Source organism: Cavenderia fasciculata (assembly GCF_000203815.1).
Source record: "Cavenderia fasciculata unplaced genomic scaffold Scf_EUAJFUG02HR96I-5, whole genome shotgun sequence".
In the NCBI taxonomy this organism is placed as follows: domain Eukaryota; phylum Evosea; class Eumycetozoa; order Acytosteliales; family Cavenderiaceae; genus Cavenderia; species Cavenderia fasciculata.
Window position 1 is genome coordinate 1,549,688 of NW_004457624.1, and position 21,541 is coordinate 1,571,228.

General features: G+C 33.8%; 8 protein-coding genes across 8 annotated transcripts; 6 read left to right on the forward strand and 2 right to left on the reverse strand.

The window, feature by feature from the left end:
- Nucleotides 1–34: 34 nt before the first annotated feature.
- Nucleotides 35–300, reverse strand: DFA_11610 (uncharacterized protein; the record flags this gene model as incomplete). The annotated part of the gene is made up of 2 exons (XM_004350506.1): nt 35–219; nt 288–300. 2 exons carry the CDS (start codon nt 298–300, stop codon nt 35–37), a joined length of 198 nt encoding a protein of 65 aa, XP_004350557.1.
- Nucleotides 301–1,000: 700 nt separating this feature from the next.
- Nucleotides 1,001–1,673, reverse strand: DFA_11611 (uncharacterized protein; the record flags this gene model as incomplete). The annotated part of the gene is made up of 2 exons (XM_004350507.1): nt 1,001–1,164; nt 1,268–1,673. The coding sequence occupies 2 exons, from the start codon at nt 1,671–1,673 to the stop codon at nt 1,001–1,003; spliced, it is 570 nt and encodes a 189-aa protein (XP_004350558.1).
- Nucleotides 1,674–4,025: 2,352 nt separating this feature from the next.
- On the forward strand, nt 4,026–4,353 carry DFA_11612 (uncharacterized protein; the record flags this gene model as incomplete). Its single annotated transcript, XM_004350508.1, has 2 exons — nt 4,026–4,063; nt 4,140–4,353. 2 exons carry the CDS (start codon nt 4,026–4,028, stop codon nt 4,351–4,353), a joined length of 252 nt encoding a protein of 83 aa, XP_004350559.1.
- A 721-nt stretch (nt 4,354–5,074) lies between these two features.
- On the forward strand, nt 5,075–10,736 carry splB (protein kinase; the record flags this gene model as incomplete). Its single annotated transcript, XM_004350509.1, has 7 exons — nt 5,075–5,625; nt 5,728–5,931; nt 6,085–6,211; nt 6,574–6,733; nt 6,879–9,508; nt 9,594–9,741; nt 9,814–10,736. 7 exons carry the CDS (start codon nt 5,075–5,077, stop codon nt 10,734–10,736), a joined length of 4,743 nt encoding a protein of 1,580 aa, XP_004350560.1.
- An 834-nt stretch (nt 10,737–11,570) lies between these two features.
- Nucleotides 11,571–14,100, forward strand: DFA_11614 (uncharacterized protein; the record flags this gene model as incomplete). Its single annotated transcript, XM_004350510.1, has 5 exons — nt 11,571–11,592; nt 11,676–11,836; nt 11,933–12,251; nt 12,324–12,425; nt 12,500–14,100. 5 exons carry the CDS (start codon nt 11,571–11,573, stop codon nt 14,098–14,100), a joined length of 2,205 nt encoding a protein of 734 aa, XP_004350561.1.
- Nucleotides 14,101–14,474: 374 nt separating this feature from the next.
- Nucleotides 14,475–16,851, forward strand: DFA_11615 (uncharacterized protein; the record flags this gene model as incomplete). The annotated part of the gene is made up of 2 exons (XM_004350511.1): nt 14,475–15,525; nt 15,620–16,851. 2 exons carry the CDS (start codon nt 14,475–14,477, stop codon nt 16,849–16,851), a joined length of 2,283 nt encoding a protein of 760 aa, XP_004350562.1.
- Nucleotides 16,852–17,026: 175 nt separating this feature from the next.
- On the forward strand, nt 17,027–19,071 carry H1 (histone H1; the record flags this gene model as incomplete). The annotated part of the gene is made up of 4 exons (XM_004350512.1): nt 17,027–17,072; nt 17,140–17,904; nt 18,432–18,463; nt 18,511–19,071. The coding sequence occupies 4 exons, from the start codon at nt 17,027–17,029 to the stop codon at nt 19,069–19,071; spliced, it is 1,404 nt and encodes a 467-aa protein (XP_004350563.1).
- A 93-nt stretch (nt 19,072–19,164) lies between these two features.
- Nucleotides 19,165–21,475, forward strand: mvk (mevalonate kinase; the record flags this gene model as incomplete). The annotated part of the gene is made up of 4 exons (XM_004350513.1): nt 19,165–19,174; nt 20,110–20,331; nt 20,425–20,899; nt 20,989–21,475. The coding sequence occupies 4 exons, from the start codon at nt 19,165–19,167 to the stop codon at nt 21,473–21,475; spliced, it is 1,194 nt and encodes a 397-aa protein (XP_004350564.1).
- Nucleotides 21,476–21,541: the final 66 nt, after the last annotated feature.

The following is a 21,541-nucleotide window of genomic DNA, read 5'->3' on the forward strand; positions in this document are numbered from 1 at the left end:
GATAGAGAATGAGAATTCATAAATGAGAGAGAGTTTAAAGTACTCTAGCACCAATCTTGATACCAATTAATCCAAGAATATCAGCTAGGATGTTCAAGTTGATTAAACTGGCAGATTGGCTGGGTGATTGTCCAATTGATGAGGAATTAACTTGGGCAAAGGTAGTGTTTGACTTTGAGAGTGACTTGGTTGAAGCACCACCAATGTTTGAAATTGCAGCTAAAAAAGGTAAATATATTAATATTAATATTTGGATAGGATTAGAAAAATCCAATTCTGATATTTACAAATTAAAGACATTTTAGAATTGATTGATTAAAATTTAGAGAATTAAGAAATAAGATTGTTAATTGTTTGATTGTTTGAATGTTGATTTGATGAATAAATTAAACTCAATTGAATCATATTTATAGTTTAGTTTTTTGATGTTTGATGTTCACTCTTTGGTATTTCGGTTGGGGAAATCAATATTCAATATGAGGAGGGTTTCTATATCGAATTTTGGAGATTAAGATTCAATAAATGCCACCATCTTTTGACACAATTGTTATTACCTTGTATCGGATATATCAGTATTTAAAATTTTAAAAAGAGTGATGAAATCTAGATTTAAACATCATATGGATCGATTGAATGGATCTATGGACTGTTTTTATCAATTGTAGACGTCGTTGATGGTGTCATTGTGATTAAATTGTATAAAACCGTGTATACTTTTTGGTTTAGGGGTTAGATTCATATTGTTTTGTTTTTAAAAACAATTGCCTGCTTTAGATTGTGTTTGTTGTGAATTAATATATTGATTTTTAAAACCAACTAATATGATGATGATGGTATCCATTCTTCCAAATAAAGATAAATGAATGAATGATTCAATCCATCGACCGACTGATAATATCGGTCGTTGATCAATATCTTGTTCTTCTCCTTCCTACATCGTTCTATTCTATTTGATTTTAGTACTTGTTGTTATTTATTTTTTGGATAGAGTTTCCTATTATTAAGCAGCCAATCTCTTTCTACCCTTGTCAAGTCTACTCTGTAATACTCTACGTCCATTCTTGGTTGCCAATCTAGCACGGAAACCATGTCTTCTCTTTCTAATCAAACCTGATGGTTGATAAGTTCTCTTTAAACATTCAATACCATTTTCTTCTTGATTGTCTAAAACATTGAATTAACCAATAATTAATATTCATTTCAAAGGTGATAGCAGGATATAGTATACTATTACCACTACTACTACTATTCGGTTCTGTTTACATACTAATATCGTTAATAATAATTGATGGTTGGTCTATATCTAAAATATGTTGATCTTCTTGATTGAATAAAAGTCTATTGTTGGTGGTATTATATAATGGGGATGATGGTGACAAGATTGATTGAAACAATGGATCGATTTCTAATGGTGATGGTCCATGTGTAATATCATCATAGAGGTCATCATACATGTCTTCTTCGACAATGACATCTTCTTCAAGGTGGTTCTTGATATTATATAAGGTGTTGATGTTGTTGAAACGATGATTGTTCAATCCCAATGCTACCGATGAATTGAAATAGAATGGTGTAATATTTGATGTAGACACTGTACTAGTCGATGATGAAGAGACTGAAGAGTAATATCTATATGAGCGTTGAGCAAATCTAGTGCAAAGTTGGTTGAACATGTTTGTTGCTTCTTTTGATTATAATGATATATATTATATTATATGTATATGATACTTTTTGTTTAATGATACTAATTAGACAACAAACAAACTACCTGCACTCTACTATATAGGTCGACCAATAATGAACTATAACAAAGCAAGGTAGGGGAAGTTGCAGCTCAACTTTACAGCTGCAACTAACCTCATTGGTTTCATTCGACAAAAAAAAAAAAAAAATTAAAAAAAACGACACTTTGCCTTGGAAAAACGATGTCATTCCTTTCAACTTCATCAAACAAATAATTAAATGATAACAATATTTACAATATTAATTTATTTGTTCATCAACATCGCATAAGTGTGTTATAATAGTCTCACAATGAAAGAGTAATGTTGATTATTCAACTTTTATTAGTATTCCTTTTGAAGAAGTAAAGATAGTTTAAGAAAACGGATAAAAATTTACTTACTTATTTTTGGTATCATTCCCTTTTCTTCTTCTTGCTCCCCACAATTCACAGTAAAGGGAATGGGATTGATATCGTGAAAATTTGGTATAACAAAAGAAAAACCTTTTCCCTTTTTTTCTTGAATTATATCTCCCTGTTTTAAGATGTCCACTATTCTAAATAGGATAACAACTGCAATGGTGGACATTACTAAATCAAGAGATATTTCCAAAACTGATCTAACTGATCAATAGTTTTCGATCGGAAAGGAAGTAGTACCACGACTACAGCAACAGCGACAGCGCTCCTAAATCGTTAACCCTTTTGGAGGAAAGTAATACTCTTTCCATTCACTCGAGGGTTAGATCTGATAATACATATACACCGCAAGATAATAGCCTTGAACAGGTATAAATCTAATTTGGTAAATGAACCAGCAGATAGATATATTAACAGAGAGAGAGAGAGAGAGAGATAAGAGGTGAATGTAATAATAGCTGTTGAGAATCAAGAGATAGAGATGAAGATGTAAATCACAAACCAATGCTCACACATGCTCTTTATCACCGTTACCATTAACTCTAATTTTTCACAGTTTGGGAAAAGGTTTTATTTCCATTTTAGTTTGGTTATCATCACAGATAAAAAGTTAAACTTGTGTTGGTTGGCTGTCAATTATACAAGACAGATATATCCGAAAACAGAATGTTGTCAACACAACCAAAAAACATAAATCTAAAAGTTTGGGGGCGGGCTTGATGAGAGACAGCCACTCATCGCAGAGGCACCCCACAACCTTTTGAACGAGGTGAATGGGGTGATTGCAAGTTTCTCTTTAGGATAAAATGAATTAAAAGTTTAGCTTCATTGTAGTGTTGTGGGGGCAATAACCGACCATGGTTGAAGCATCGGATGAAAAAAGATGCTGCAAAGTGCAAAGCAACAGGCCACTATATTGTAATATAGTGATGAACGGAGATGAAAGAAGCTGTTGTTTTTGCTTTCATCAATCAGTGTTGATCGCAAAGATGATAATTGATCCTTTAATCTTGTAGATGTGCGAGCTATCAGTGGTTAATTTGTTGGCAGCACCACAGTGGTGCAGTATACTATTTTCCAAACCAAGCTATAAATCTTGTACCACCCTCAAATCACCAAAACCCTCCCCACAGACAATGACAGGCAATCAATCGTTCTGTTGCCCATAAAAAGCTCTGCTAGCTTTTGGCAGAGCTGTTTCCCAATTCCTATGAATTCTGCTAATTTGCGTTTAAACGCATCACTGAATTGTCAGTGTCAACAGGAGTGTGGGGTTTAAACGTGGTGGCAATGATGAATAAGATGGGAAAAACATGTTCACGATCGCCAATGAGCACTGGTAACCAACAACAACATCAACTGCAATGTAACCAAATCTTATCTTTTTTTTCCATCAATCGTAGAGGAGTTCAACTATGGATACATCATTTTGATTGGGGATGCGTCAATAAGAACATAGATTCGATACCACTTGTCTGTTCAAAGAACAAATGGGGTGATGTAACGATGATGATAGAAAGAGGAGGGTAACTAATAGTTTGGGGGTGTAGGTAGTACCCTTCCACCAAGCTTCACCCTCGAGATGAATGGTTTCCATTCGATGAATAACACTCACAATCAAGAGGATTGTCAGAATTGAAGAAGTGACAGATGGCAGGTAGGAAAGTAAACAGCAGCGGCAGCAGAAGCAGATAATCAAGTGTCATCCAAAACATATAAATAAACAAAATTTTGGATCTATTTAATTCAATTCAAACCACAACAAATACAATCTTTTACTTAATTAAATACAAATAATTAATTTCCAAATACCACCAATCAAATACCACTTATTTTTCAAGTTTCCAAAACCTTATAATCTTTTAAAAACTATAACTATAAAATGGTCCAAACACCAACTAATTTTACTGTCCTTACAAGGTAAATATAAATAAAAATGTTTTTAAATAAATTTTAATTTGAATTGTTTTTTTTTCTAATAATAATAACTATATAGTTATGCAGGAGTTGAAAGTGCACTCTATGATTGTGATGCAACTGACACAGTAGTGTTCTATTTTACAGAGCCAGTTTGTCCTGCATGTGATACCATCTACCCAACTTTGTGTGGATGGGTGGCAACCTATCCTACCGTCAAATTCTATCAGATAAAGACTGAAACAGCAGCCTCTACATTTGAATGTACTATGAGTTGGGGTATGTTCAATTAAAATATAAAAATCGGTCGTCGTCGTCGTACTCATCATCACTTTGTACTCACACGAAAACACATCACGCGTGACTGACAAATTAAATTGGCTATTAACAACCTTTTTTTTCCTTTCTTGTAATTCTTGCTTACCCTTTAGGTTCGGCCCCGTGCGTGATGACTTTTCGCGATTATCCAGCTGTGGGTGATTATATCAGACGTTCTAATGGAGTCAATACGGCGACTATGGAAGCAAATATTCGCTACACAAGGGATCTATAATATTTGTCAATATACAATTTATTCATCATCCATTTATCCATTCACCAAAGAAATCAATCCATTCCTGTACTAAATTCTTTCTCTCAAGTATTCTCGTTCTGGTTAACCAACTAGTTCCAGTCATTTTGTAAATTATCCTGTCCTATCATTCACTCTATAAAAAACATTTGTACAAATAATAATTATAAAATCCATTCACTTATTTTATGTAAATATTCTGTAAATAAATAACCCACTAAATCATTAAATCTATTTAATTAAATTACAAATAAAGCATGAATTTAATGAGTTTATAGATTTAAATTATTCTTCTCTTTATTTTAATTCATCTTAAAATATTAATTTAGAAATCCCCAAGAAAATAGTTTTTTATTGCTTTCTGTCGCGCATTTATATATTTCAACTTCGTCACCACCATCATTATCATCATTAAATCATCATTATAATCATCATGAATAACAATGTCTAGTAATAGTAATACATTAACGAGTGGCAATAGTAGCAGCGGCGGTAGCAACAGCAGCAGCGGTAGTACCAATAATAATAGTTCTTCATCATCGGGAGGAACAGTTGTACAAGCATCAAGATCTAAATATAGAGTATCATTAAGTTATCTTGGACTGTCTGCAGGAGTGGTACTGTTCACTCTGATGATGATGAATGTAATTGGCATGGACTTTGTGTCGCATACAGTTTCATCACAGATCATTCTGAGCATTGCTCTTTTTACTCTTCATCTTTTATTTGGCATCTATGTCTATCCATCAGCATTTCATGTTAGCGGCGGCAATACAATGAGTCTTGAACTCAAGATACAACGTGCATTCACTGGATGGCTCATAGGAATGGTGCTCTTTTACTTTGTGTCTATACTCTATGGCGCACCCATCACTCGATCATTCTTTAGAACTCTCTTTTTCGGACAACTACTATCTTCAATGACTGCAGTCCCCACTGCCATTCTATTGGGTTGTCATCCTCAAACTTGGAAAGATTTATTCTTTTCTCCAAAGTATGTCTAGAAAGTCAAAAGACACAAAGTTGTGAAGTTATCGTATATATATACAATCCTCATTCATTTATTTATTAATTTAAATTTGATTTCCTTTTATAGTCATAATAGTGTATATGAAACATGTTGTACAATAGTAGTAGTTTTTAGTTTAGTTGGTGCATGGGTTGGCGGATTTGTTATTCCATTGGATTGGGACCGTCCCTGGCAAGCGTGGCCAATCAGTTGCGCGTACGGATCTATTGGAGGTCACATTTTAGGTCTTTGGTTATCTTCCATCTACTCTTTGTTTCACAAGGAAAAGAAGTTAATGTGATAGATAGATAGATAGATAGAGAGAGAGAGCGAGTGAGAAAAACAAAGGAGGACGAACGATAATATATTCCGTTGACGTTTATGGACAAACTAACAATGACCAATAAAAGTAAATGAATTAATTAATTTACTTGACCCTTTAAGCTCTGTCTCTTGCCTCATCCTCATTTGGAGGAGGGAGAGAGAGAGGACCCTAAATGAACAAACAAACAAACAACCTGGCGTTTATCTTTCCGGGACAAACCAACTAACCAATCAACCAAACTCTAAAGCAAAAAGGGGAGATCAGATCGTCTGGATTCGAGACGCTTGCAATCCCTGCACAAGTTGAGCGCTCCAAAAAAAAAAAAAAAAAACAAAAATAAAAAAATATTTATTTGGGGGGGAGGAACCCCTCACCCAAGTATTTTGCAAGGGGGTGTGACACAAACAAAACAACAACAACAAAAACATAATAATAATAATAATAATAATAAATACCCACCCTCAGTAGTGGAGAGAACAAAGAACAACAAGAATTCAAGTAATAATCATACATTACTTTTGTGATCAGCAGACAAGACAAGACAACAACAATCAGTCAGATAAATAGATAGATAAAAAGATAGTGTATCTCGTTTGTCTAGTCTATAGCATAAAAGAAAGAAAGCAAACAAGAGACATCATCATTCATCATCATCATCATCATCATCATCATTCGATCGATCTTTTGTTGTATTAGCTTGTGCGCACGAGAAGGGAGGAGCAGCAGCGGTAGTGTCTACTACTACTACTTACGTGTTGGAATACCACGGTCAGAGAGAAACAATAACAACGACGACACATGGGAACCAACTCGAGCAAAGCAGCGTCTACAGCAATATTTAGCGGTATACCACCTACTACCAACAACAACAACAACAACAACATCAGCAGTAGTAATGAATCAATAATAGTAGATGGAATGGCTGTCGACGACCATAATAATACACCGCCCAATTCGACGGTACTATCATCGTCATTATCACAGCAGCAGCAACAACATCCTCACCACATATCGTCCAATTCTGGGTCCACTTCATCTTCATCACTAACTAATTGTTCTGGTGGAGGTAGTAGTAATAGTCTTGTCAGCAGTAGTAGTAAAGGTGTAGGAGGAGGTGGAGGAAAGGGGGACCGAAAATCAAGTAAAGGATCAATACTCAATATCAGTCCATCACCAACTATTACAACTATTTCTACTATTGCCAACGGAGCTACTACACCAATGTCTACATCATCATCTTCATCATCACTATCAACCACCACCTCAACAACACCATCAACTGCAACATCTACAACAACTACTACTACAACTACTGTCTCAATCAACAATAATAATCATAATAGTATATTGAGTAGCTCAAGGAAATCAAAAAGACACACCAAGAGACCAATGTCTCTAGATTCTAAACTCTTTTATAATGACTATATCATGAATAGTTGTGATCCACCACCAAACTTTCCTCCTATTGAAAGAGATAAAGAAAAGGAGAAAGAAAAGAAAGAAAAAGAGAAAGAAAAGGAGAAAGAGAAAGAAAAGGAAAGGGAGAAAGAAAAGGAGAGAGAGAAAGAAAAAGAGAAAGAAAAGAACAAAAATAATAATACTAATAATAATATCAACAAAAATAATCAAATTAATAATAATGATGAATTAAATAATAATAATAATAATAATAATGATAATAATAATAATAATAATAATAATTTAACAAGTTTTAATATTATACATCATAATCAACAACCATTATTTATTAAAAACTTTAACAATGATATGGAAGGTGAAGAAGAAGAAGAAATCAAACAAGTATTTGTATATATAGACAACCATAATAATAATAATAACCATCAAAACTCTTTTAATCTTCAACAATCCAATTCAACAACATCATCATCAAAATCACGTTCAAGTACTATAACAAGTCGAAATAATTTGATTATATCTCCAATTGGTTATATTATCAATAGTAATAATAATAATAATGGAAATGGTGGATCTATCAATGGAAATACAATGGTTGATCTTAGTCGAATGACTCCAATATCAAATTTACATGAAACCTCGTCAACATCTTCATTATTCGAACCAATCTTTATAGAAAACAAACAAGTTGTTGTATGTGAGCATTGCAATCATCCAACCATTATCAAACATGTCGACCATAGTCACAGTCCCAAGACTGTTTTCAATAATGACACTAGTAGTACGAGTAGTATTCTAGAGTTGTCAAACCTCTACATAACCTCACCCAATGGTAATCACAACCACAATCAGTCTGGGTTCAATCCAACTACATCATCGACACCTACCAACTTTTCATCACTCTCATCGTTTAGTCAATACATCAAACCCATTAGCCAGAACCCACAATACGGCAGTCTCAGCAATTTGGGTGACCACCATAGCAACAATAGTATGGGCAATAGTACCAATCTATTGTCTGCATCATCACCATCCATCATCACTCCATCTACCCCTAGTATTGAAAGACAACAACAGAGTCAACAACAACAACAGAGTAGCCTGTCATTCTCTACAGATGCTGCCACCTCGGGCAACGTAGGTGGTAATAGTATTAGTTTGAATAGTAGTTTGTCTCAAATCCCACCTGCATCCTCTTCATCGCAACCTCATTCATCTTCACCCTCACCACTTACACTTCATCAATCTATTGGTAGTACTTCGGATCTTTTTAACAAATCTTTAATTAATTCATTCCTTTTAAATAATCGTCTTCAACAACAACAACAACAACAAAACTCTTTTTCAACTAATCAAACAAATAGTAATAGTCCAAATCGTGGATATTCTGGAATTGAATTCTTTTCTACAACTACAACTACAACAACAAATAATAATCAACAACATTCATTATCAACATCACCAACCATTTCATTTAATAATAACAATGTAAATTGTTCTTCTAGAACATCTGTTAATATTGGTCCATCAAGTACATCTTCTACATCATCAAAGATTGATCAATTTGGATATGATTTTGTTACAAGACAGGATACATTCTTGGCAACATCACTTGATCCAATGGGTAATATCAACAATAACTGTAATATCAATAGTATTATTAACAACAATCATAATAATAATAATAATAATAATAACTCATCATCAGTTGGATATGATTTTCCACCACTTAATCAATCCACATCATCTAAAATATCGATTACTAGTGCCGGATCTACCAATCTACGCGGCGGCGTATCAATGTCCAGAGATTGTGCCTCTGTTAGTGAATGTAGTAGCAATGGAGGTGCTGCAGGATATCAAGATCCATTCTATTATCAAGTTCCTTTAAACAAAAAGTCAACAACCAGTGTTGATGACTATCTCCAAGGAAAGGACTTGACTTTTCTTCACTCGACCGACCATGAAACCATCTCTGTCAAGGAAAAATCAACTTCATCCAATTCCTCTGCCTATACTAGTTTATCGGCTTCGATGAATAGAAATACTTTATCAGTTTCACAACAAAGACCAAGAGGTAGATCAATCTCTGATTCTTTATTTATGGCTCAAAATGCTAAAGATTGTGTAAGAGATAAAAAAAAAAACAAAAAAAATAGAAATAGAGAAATAGAAATAGAAAACTAATCAAATATTTATTTATTTTTCATAGATTAATGATATACAAAGAGCATTAGAAAATGAAAAGATAAAGAAAAATAGATTTAAAGAGCTTAAAGAAGTATTAAGTGATTTGGGTGATGTCATTGAAATTGATGATATTCAATTTGTTCAAAAGATTGGTGAAGGTGCTTTTAGCGGTAAGTCAAAAAAAAAAAGAAGATCCAAATAGATTCAAATATTAATGGTTTCAAATCTTTTCTTTACTTTAGAGGTATGGGAAGGATGGTGGAAAGGAATTAGAGTAGCTGTAAAGAAATTAAAGGTTATAGGAGATGAAGAACAATTTAGGGAAAGATTTGTTAGAGAGATTCAAAATTTAAAGATTGGAAACCATCAAAATATTGTAATGTTTTTGGGTGCGTGCTATAGGCCAGCATGTATCGTAACCGAGTTTATGAGCGGTGGTAGTCTTTACAATATATTGCATCATCCCAATCCAGCACATCGTATCAATTATAGCTATCCGATCGTTTTAAAGATGGCTACTGACCTGGCAATCGGTCTCATGCATCTGCATTCACTCAACATTGTCCATCGTGATCTGACGAGTCAAAACATCTTGCTCGACGAACTCGGAAATCTAAAGATATCAGATTTTGGTTTGTCGCGCGAGAAGCCTCGTGAGGGATCGGTCACCATGACCAACGGCGGTATTTGCAATCCACGTTGGCGACCACCCGAGATCACTAAAAACCTTGGACACTACAGCGAAAAGGTCGACGTCTTTTGCTTCTCACTCGTCATTTGGGAGCTGCTGACTGGCGAGATCCCCTTTTCAGAGCTCGACGGATCACAGGCGTCTGCGCAAGTCGCCTACACTGGTCTGCGTCCACCCATCCCTGACAGCTGCAGCAAGGAGCTCTCTGATCTTCTAGTGCAATGTTGGGATGACGAACCAGACATTCGTCCACCGTTTTCAGAAGTTGTAAATAGACTAAAAGATATTAGTTGGAATAATCCAATTGGATTTGTTGGTACTACTACAGATTATAAAGATCAACCAAATAATCAAAATCAAAATCAAAAAGAAACAAGTAATGGTAGTACTACAACTTATTCTGTATCTGTTGCTCAAGTTTTACCAATATCCCAATCCCCATCCCCAACAAATAGTAGTAGCAATAATAATTAATAATTAATAATTAATAATTAATAACCACAAATATATATACACTGGAATTATATATACATATATACTTTATCATCAATAGAAAGAACAAACCAACCAACTAACCTCTCCATCTCCATTTTAATTTCCAACACAACAAACAACATCAACGTTTATGGAAAATCCTTTTTCCCCCTTACCTCACAATCAATAACCTTCTTTTTTCCACAAAACTATAATTAAACAAATAAATGGAAATTGATTGTTGTAAATTTTAATATAACCAATTTTATAACCCTACTTCTTCTTCTATCTGATCATTTCTGGAATCAATACCAAGATTGAAAGCAACTTGATTCTAATTTAAATTTTTTAAATTGTTTTTTTCAAGTAAGGTGTCCGTGCATCCTCTTTTAATCACACAATTTATTATTAAAACCTAGATCAAGTCCCTTATATAGAGATTACAGTATAATAATACTGTATACATACACACTTCAGACAATCGATCATATATATAAAGATTGATACTACTTGTACATCTATTTATATAGTAGTTCGAAACCATCATCTGACTAATTAACACCATCACCACTCACTACCAATCTACCACTAGTAGTATAGTAGTGTTCACTCAAAAAACATAGTAGTAGTAGCAATCTCATTCTTTACCTCTCTCTAGCTATAACCACAACTAAAAATTAACCTACCTTTTCACAATTTGAAAAAGAGAGATTATTATATTATCGATCAACGACAGCTATTTATAATTATACAGATAGAGTAAAGTAGTACATAGTAGTAATAGAGTATAGGAGCATAGTCGGGTTGTCGTGGGGACTGCTTTCTATTTAAACAATGAAAATGACGACACACAATGGTAAATCATGAAAGATGTAGATTAGATAGATAGATAGATCAATATAGATACTAATCAATAGTACTATTACTATTACTATTTAGAATTTGATAACATGCCAACGAGTGCATTAAGAAAGGCTAATACGTTTATATTAGAGATTGAACAATTGGTTAAAGATGAACTTGCAATGTTGGAAAAGTTCTATGTTACAGATCATCAAGATGTACCTTTTGAAAAGGCAATCAACAAAGCAAAGAGAAAAGTATATAAATCAAAGATAACTATATAGATGTACTCACTTTTATATATATATATATATATATTAACATAATATTTGTTATCTATCAATCATTTTTAGTTTGAAAAGAGAAGAGGACCAACATTGATTAAACCTCTAAACAAAAAGAAAAATAGAATAGTTGTTAGTGGAATGGAGTTTGATCCAATCAATCAAATGTGGAGAGGAAATGAAGACGATATCACAAACTTTCCTGGTGGTCGTGGATCTGCACCAGCATTGATTACAAACGCTGGTCTAAAGACTGAAAATGTAGTGGGCAACATGGAATGGGATCCAAAGCAAAACCAATGGCGTGGAAATGAAAGAGATCTAACAAAGTTTAAAAGTTTAAAACCTGCTCTCATCACTCAACTTAATGGAAATTTTAATACTAGAAGTATGAAATATTTTAATTGATTGATCTAATCTAGTATAGATATTAACATGTCTTTTCCTGTTCTTTGTTTAGTTCAAAATGGGATGGTATTAGATCCAATTTCAATGAAATGGAGAGGTAATGAAGATGAATTGGATGTTTTTGAAACAATGGACGAACAAAATAATGATAATAGTATGTAACATACATATCTACCTTGGATCCAATGATCGCAATCTCTAACTATTTTATTTTTTATTATTCTATAGCATTTAAAGTTGAGGGGGAATTTGATTTAACATCGGAATTGATTGGATCGATTAGACGACAAGATCAAAAACATAAAGAGGAATTAAAGGGATGGTTCCCAGAGGATAGAAATCTTGATGATCGTGATCATTTGTATTCGATTCGTCAAATGTCAATCACCAAGTTGATTAAAAACACAACATCGAGACAGGCATTTGGAAGAGGTGCATCAGCAGGAGTGTTTAGTGGTAGCGGTGGTATTGGATCGTCTTCTGTGTTGTTGCAACTCAAATCCAACAAGGCAGTGGTCGACGAGACCAATGATTGGGGTGATGTAAACTTTGACGAAGCACCAACCCTCAAACTCAACCCAAAGATTCATCACGATGCAAATGATGTCGATCAAGACGACGAGGACGGTGACGCATCCTTGTGGGACAAGGAAATGGGATTCACCTCAGATGACGATGGATTCTCGAGTACAAGTGGTAATGACGCCGGAGGAAACAGCAGTGCTGCCAACAGTCGATCACAAACACCTCGTCTACATCTTAGTAACCCTGGGCTCATGACGATTGGCTCGGGTACCGACTCGCTCAACAAGTACAAAGATTCGTCCGATGATGATGATTTTGGTGGTAGCGCCGAGGGATTGGACAAGTTTATCAAGAAACCACGCGAACATAGTGGTCTCAAAACCATCTTTGGTGGATCGATCAAAATCAATAATAACAATAATAATAATAGCGGCTCGCATATTGGTGATTCGGCGACCAAGGGAAACAGCATATCATTAAAGCGTGGTGGAACACTCAACAACATCCCTCCACTCTCCTTTGGCATGTCCCCTACAACAACATCAACAACATCAACTGCTGCTGCTGCCTATTCATACAATAATGATGAGTTTGAAGATGTAGAATTCCCAGTCGAAGGAACATTTACTTTGCGTCAAAAGATCCATTCTGATAACTTTGGTACGTTGGATCATGTTGGAACACCGTCCAGTGTTAGCAGCGTAGGTAGTATGAGCGGATTGAACAGCGGTATTTCATCGCCACCACCACGCGACCATGTTGTCGAGGAGGAATGGCACGACGTCCATATCCCCAACGACCTCGCATTCAAGAAACCAAACGATACTACCAGTCGCAAGTCACCACCAACCAACCGTAGTCTCCTTCAAGTCGAAGACTATTCTGACGAGTTGGATTTACCAATCGATCTTTCGGCAGGTGGACCACTCACACTCAAAAAGCCAAATCTCTTGGCCGATAATCCATTTGGCGACGATAGCGACGACGAAGGATGGGACGATCTCATCATACCCGACAATTTCAAGGCATCAACACCTATCCAACAATCGAGCAATGGACATGTCAATGGTGACAGATTCTCCCTCTCTCCCAAACAACAACAACAACAACAACCATCCAGTCAACCATCTACACCCATCGAACATTATGACCATTTACGAACAACCTATCAACCATCACCAAACAACAATTCTTTCACTCCACTCTCACCTGGATCCCTTCAAGAAGTACTTAAAACTCCACCTACCTCTCCTTTTACTCCTTATAAACTTTTACAAAGGACAAATACTAATCCAACAAAATAATTAAATAGAATCATTTATAATAATAATAATAATAATACGATAGATAGATAGATAAATTTATATACATATATAATAATAATAATTAACCCCCTTCCTTTTTTTCTTCTCTCCAAACCAAATCCCTTTTCCTTTTTTTTTTTGATACACCAATCAAAAAAAAATATCCATCAACAATAATAGTAATAATAGTAATAATAGTAATAATGATAAGATTTATTAATGTATATAAATAATAATAATGATGATCAAAATAACCCAAAAAAAAATAAATTGTAACCTTAAATTATTTAAATCAATTTATTGTTTCTATTTTGTTTCTTGAAACTTTAGACTCTTGAAGAAAAAATATTTTTTTTTTTGTTTCATTATTAAAAATGTCTATTTTTCAAAAAGATAATAATACTCTTTATCTAGTTATAAAGAGTACAATCAATAATGTTATTATTCGAAATATAATCTTTCGATATGTACGATTGATTCATCAAAGACTACTCAAAAGTAAACTATTAATGACAGACATTACCAAAGACCAAGATGACGATGAAATAAAAGGAGTTCATAAATGGAAAGATATCATTTCATCACCACTATTGTCATTGTATTTTGGTACATTGGATACATTTAAACAATCAATATATTCATTTGAAAAGGAGTATTCTGGTTATAAATGGTTACCTCAACATGTACAAATTGGAAATACTACATTTGACACTTCCTCCTCTTCATCCGACTCATCCTCTTCTTCCTCTTCATCCTCAAACTATCCATTTATACCACACTTGGAACAAATTATAAAACAATCATGTAAATATAATCGTTTGGATATGATTATCTTTGTATACGATAGATATGGTCATCAAGCCAAAGAAATTGCATATTATATAGAATACCATTCAATTAAATATAATCGATACCAAATCTTTAAACACTTTTATGATTTGGTCTTTTCAAAGATTACAATGTTTAGAGATGTATCACCAGAACTAGAAGACTGTTCAGACTATGATATTGTATCTCTGTGTCGATCGAGTGACAAGTGCAATGCCACCAACATACCATTCTACACCAACTATATTGACGAGAAAAACTTTGAAAACTACAAGACCTACTATCGATTTGTTATTGATGACCTTAAAAAAGAGCCACGCGATTCAAAGATCAATTGGAATGAAGAATTCTTAGAGACTTGTGTCACTTTGGAAGACGTAAAATCTATTCAATTTTTGGTTGACAATTTCAACAGACTTTCTCTTTACAAAAAGAAACATAGGTATAGTCGAGTTGGTAGTAGTACAGAATACATAGATATTCCCTTGAAATCAATCACCGACTTTATTAGAAATAACATTTTATTTCGTGCCCTTAGATTACAAAAGTTTAAAATGTTGGATTATTTAAATACCTTTTTTCAAAATGAATCATCTCGTATGTCACCAACACATCATATAGATATATATATAATCATATGATATCAATTCAATTCAATCTAATCTAATATTTTTTTATTCATCTCTTTTAGGATTTGGAACAACTAAAATTGATATATTTAGATTTCTATTAACAAAGACAGATAGTAATTATGAATCATCATTATGTGAAGCAATGATTGTCGAAAAAGCAATTCCAAGTGGTGATTTGGAAATGATAAAAGCAATATTTGATCTAAAGACAGTCAATGTCTATTTGAATAGATTTCTTGAAATCATTCCTCCAATCATGTCCAAAGCTCATTCTGACATGCTTTATTATTTCCTAGAACGATTTAAAATTGGTCGTCCAAATGTTGGTCAATTACGAACCATTAACAATCTAGCTATCCGAAACGGTCACTTGGACACTGTAAAATGGATTGACCAAAACATTATCAATGTTTTACAAGATTATCAAATAGTTGATGCTTTTTATTCACCACCTTCCAATCAAAGATTAGAGTTGATTAAATTCATATATCAGCAACAACAAAAACAACCAGAACCACAACAACAACAAGTTGCACTAAACAAATGTTATAGTAGAATTAAAAAGATTACATTTGAAGAATTGGAATACATTACAAGTCAACTCAACCCAACAACAGAGTACAATGAAATCATACAGGCAGCTGTGGGTAGTGGAGATCCTAATCTATTGGATTATGTATTGACAAAATACAATACACAGTTACCAATAGATACCAAAGTAGCTATATTTGGATTAAATACTGATATACCATTGGAAATGGTTAAATATATGGCACAGAAATACAAAGAAAAAGGAGGAGTCAAGATAACAATCGGGATGAAAACACCAATCACTCGAACGGAAAGAAAATACTATACAGATTTAATCAACTCTGGTATTAGTGATACCACCACCCCACAATACCATCCACATAGTTCATCTATTGAACATCTAATCTGTGTTGAATCTTTTGGATGTGGATACGATATCAATTTTAGTTTACCCTATGACAGAGAAAATCAAATTGGAGTGATGGATTGTTACAGATTCCTGTATCTCCATATTGGTACCAATAAATGGATGGGTGATAGTCTATCATTTATCGAATCAATCAGTGAAGGACGTCCTCTACCCTACCTACTCGAATTTCTTTTGGATACATTCAACAACCAACAAATCCAATCGGCACCAATCCTTCAAAGTTTAAGAATATGTCTTTTAAAGATAAATATACCTCCAAACATCCAAAAACTTCTTAAAATGTATTCAAATAATCATCCTATCATTCAAGAATTTATAAATCAAAAATAACTCAAAACAAATAATAAATAATAAAACACTAATTTTTGTCAAAGTATATTGATTCTTGGAATTTTTTAAAATTAGCTCAAGTCCAAAAAAAATATGCAAGAGTCGATTTTCAAATTGAAACCCGAAAAGAAAGAGAGATATATTAACACACAAACAGACAGAGTACTTATAAAAGATGAAACTATCAGTCTCAAAAATAGAAAATGCAAAGAAACTATCAAGTATGTTATATATATATACTTTGTGTGATTATTGCTATACTAATAAACTTTCATTCTTTCAATTTAGAATTATGTTCAGTGTTATCAAAGATATCAAATGAATTGAATCTTATATTGACACCTGATTTATTAAAGATTGTTGTAAAGACTGATATAAGTGATGGAACAGAGGTTTGGTATGAATCACCTATAGAATTCTTTTTTGATAAACGAGAGGTACAAAGTGTGTACAATAACATTATTGGACTTCAAATCAGTACGTCAGAGTTTAAACAAGTACTCAATAGTATACTGTCGATGGGTGGACAAGAGACTAGTCTAAGACTACGAAGAGATCAAAAGTTGGGTGTTATTCTAAAGTTTGATATCAAGCAACAAGCTAGAACACAGGTAATCACACAAGATCTATCGGTGACTGTACTCAACAAAACAACATTGGAGGAATTACAAGAACCAATGTTTTCGGCACCTGTATCTATCATGTTGCCACCACTCAAACATTTGATGGGTGTAATGGATAGACTTAAAAACATATCAGACGATTTAGTGATCGAAGCCAATAATAGTGGTCATTTGAAATTCACGGTAGAAACACATTTTGGTAAAGTTACGACAATGTATCATACTGCCAATCCACCTACACCCAACATGGAAGTAAATGGAAAGGCAATTGTAAAAGTAGATATTCGTAAATTTGTTAAAGTCATTGCCAGTCATCAACTCGATGCCGATCAAGCAGTCATGGTACTCAAAGAAGGTTATAGTGTTGCTTTCTTTCTTGTATTTAAAACCCAACGTGCTTCTCTTGCTTTTTATTTACCAATTAAACTTAGTATTTAAATCAACAAACCAACATATATAATTCGCTAATAATTAATATTAATATAATTAATCCAAAAACAACAAATAATATATATCTATATTTTGTAAATAAAACCTAATTTCACTACTTTGTAAATATAATACCAAAATTAATCCAAATCAATCACAATCCAGTAGAATTGTCTTGGATCGTTATCGTCATCTAGATTCAAATTTTCAAATCTTTGAAATTAATTTAAAATATAGTGTCCGCCGTTAAAAGATGGATGAGATTCATCTGATGATCTGGTTTGGTTTAAAATTTGGAGGGAAGGATGGATGAAAAAAAAATCAACAAAAATTCCGTTTTTTGATGATTTAGTGAGGTGAGAAGATTTTACCTCCACTTTTTTGAATTTTTTAACCGTTGTGAGTGTGGGAAAGGCGGCTTTGTCAGACACTCTGTCCACTCACCACCCAAGCTGTTTTTTTAGTTTCATTTGTTGTTTTTCCCTTTCTATTCTCTATTTTTTTTGATTTGATAATAATAGCTTTTAGATAACTCTCTCCTTCAACCCCAACCCAGTACAGTTTATTCAACCTCTCTGTACTCCCAACCCTCTTCTGTTATATTTAGAACAAGTTCCCTAAACAACCAAACAACCAACCAACCAACTCTCTTTCAACAATGTCTACCAAGAAATCAACCTCTTCAACTAAAAAGGCACCAGCTGCCAAAAAGACCCCTTCTCATCCACCCTACTTTGATATGATCAGTGCTGCGATTGCTCATTACAAGGATCGTACTGGTTCGTCCATCCACGCCATCAAAAAGTACATGGAAGAGAATTACACGCTCGGTGACAACTGGGAGACCCACTTCAAGGTACAATTAAAGCGTGCCAAGGAAGACGGCAAGCTCGTCCAAGTCAAGGCATCTTACAAGCTACCACCAAAGACTGCCGCCGCACCAGCCACCAAGAAGCCCGCCGCCAAGAAGGGTGCCAAGAAAGCTGCCGCCGCCTCACCAGCCACCGATGCCGCTGCCTCGACCGACTCGGATGCTGAGAAGAAGGCTGCCACCAAGAAGGCTGCCGCTCCCAAGAAACCAGCCGCTCCAAAGAAGACTGCTCCAGCCAAGAAGGCCGCCCCTAAGAAACCAGCTGCCAAGAAGAACGCAAAGAAGGCTGCCAAATAAGCTGCCTGTTGTCATGTCTGGTCTCTCGCATGCGTGCATATATATATATTGTTAGAGCAATCGTTTAAGCTACGATCTGCTGTTCCAATAATAATGTCTGTGTGTGTGTGTGTGTGTGAAAACTACTTATAATAGCAGAGTTTATCCAATGTTGTAAATCAAATTACAAAACGGTGTTTTTTCAACACCACCCATTTTATTTAAACAATCATGTTTAGAATCATAATTATTTTCAATTCTCTCTATCTATCTAAATATTTGATTATATATTTAATAATTATTTGTAAATATTAATATTTTTCTTTCTTTCTTTCTTTCTTTCTTTCAATCTATTCTCTTTCCAACCCACCCCCCAACTCGTTTGTTATAGATTTTAAAAATATGCATGCATATTTAAATTTGGTTTGGGATCGTATCGTGTACACCCGAAAACATTAAATTAACCAATCGTTTAAATATGTCATATATATATGTTTATATATTTGGCAGATAATTAAAAATATATCATCATATATACAACTAATTAATAAATGTAAAACCAACACAACACTCTACTACAACTACTTCAACTACTACCAATTATAATTATTAAATATATAAATAAACAAACAAACAAATATTGGTACACACCGATTCCATTAATATCGTCGGAGTCATAATTCTTCAATTCAATTTCCAAAAAAGTGGAATATATTAATAACTCTTTCAAAGTTCCGACTCTAAACAAGAGTTTCATCACAAAAGGAAAAGGTTTTTTATTTTTTTTTAAATTTTCTTTGTAAACACGGTCGACGAAAAAAGATATCTTCGTCATCAAACACACTTCATTTCATTGTTTGTGTGTAAAGTCAGAGGAACAACAAGTAGAGTAGTAGTAGTAGAAAACAACTTTATATGACTAGAATGGTTCCAATTAATTTGAACAAAAAAAAGATACATGGTAAATTGATCAAGTTGAAAATAGTGTGATCACATGCTCCTGTTAGAGTGTTGTTGCTTTTACTAATTTGTTAACAAATCTTTTTTACGACTATATAGTATCAGCACCAGGTAAAGTTATATTATTTGGTGAACATGCAGTAGTATTGGGAAAGACATCAGTTGCAACTGGTTTATCATTGCGAAGTAACATTCAAGTTGAAACACCAAAAACACCTGAACAATCACAACAAATCACACTTTCATTCCCTGATATTCAATATTTTGGTGTTAAATCATACGATCTCTCTCGTTTGAGGTCATTACCTTCTTATCATAATGGTATGATGAAACTGTATACTGTAAAAGTAAAACAGGAATGATCTCAATTTATTCATTATATATATTTATCATTCTTTTTTCTTTTTTTTGTAGCAATTGAAACAAAAGATAATCTTATACCATTTGAATGTGATGAACAATTTCAAAATGAATTGGCAGGTATTGCAGATTCAAAGGGTATTCAAACCATGTTGTTTTTATATTCTGCCATTGCTAAACTAAAACATGGTATCTATGTACATTTCCAATCTGATTTGCCAATGGGTGCAGGTCTTGGTTCATCGGCTGGTTTCTGTGTCTGTATAGTCACTGTATTATTGTCAATGTTTGATATCTATGCATGTGGTGGATGTGAACAATGCACTAGTTTTGAAAAGGTGGCAGACACTGATACAGAGACCACCATCTCTTTTACTCCATGTCAACAACAATTGGAACTTATCAACAAATGGTCATTACAAGGTGAAAAGATTATGCATGGTACTCCATCTGGTGTTGATAATGCTGTTAGTACTTTTGGTAGAGCTTTAACTTTTACAAGAAAAGATGGTTATAAAATTTTAGATAGGTAAAAGAGAGACAGAAAGAGACAAAAAGGAAGATAGAAATCATATATATTAATTAATAATAATATTTAATCAATTTATACTTTTTTAGAATTCCACCATTAAGATTATTAATAGTTGATACAAAAGTTAGTAGATCAACCAAAGTATTGGTTGAGAATGTTATCAATAGACACAAGACCTATCCAACATTGATTGAACCGGTCGCACAATTGATCGATACCATCTCTAATCAATGTATAGAGGCATTTAATCAATATTTCACAGACAATGATATGGAGAAGCTTCAAAAGGCAATAGAGTTGATGATCGATATGAACCATTCATTGCTCACTGGTTGTTTTGGTGTTGGACATTCGACACTTGACAAGATTGCTACCATTGCCAGATTACATGGTGTTCATGCCAAGTTGACTGGTGCCGGTGGTGGTGGATGTGCCATTGTACTTTTACGTTATGATATGACAGAGGGAGAGGTCTCTCGACTCAGAGAATCACTCAAAGAAGCCGGTGGTTTTGAATCATGGGAAGCTACAATCGGTGACAAAGGTGTTCAAGTTGATATTATAAATAATTAATGAATGAACCAACAAATAATAATAAACGTAATTGTAAAGAATAATAATAATAATAATAATAATAAT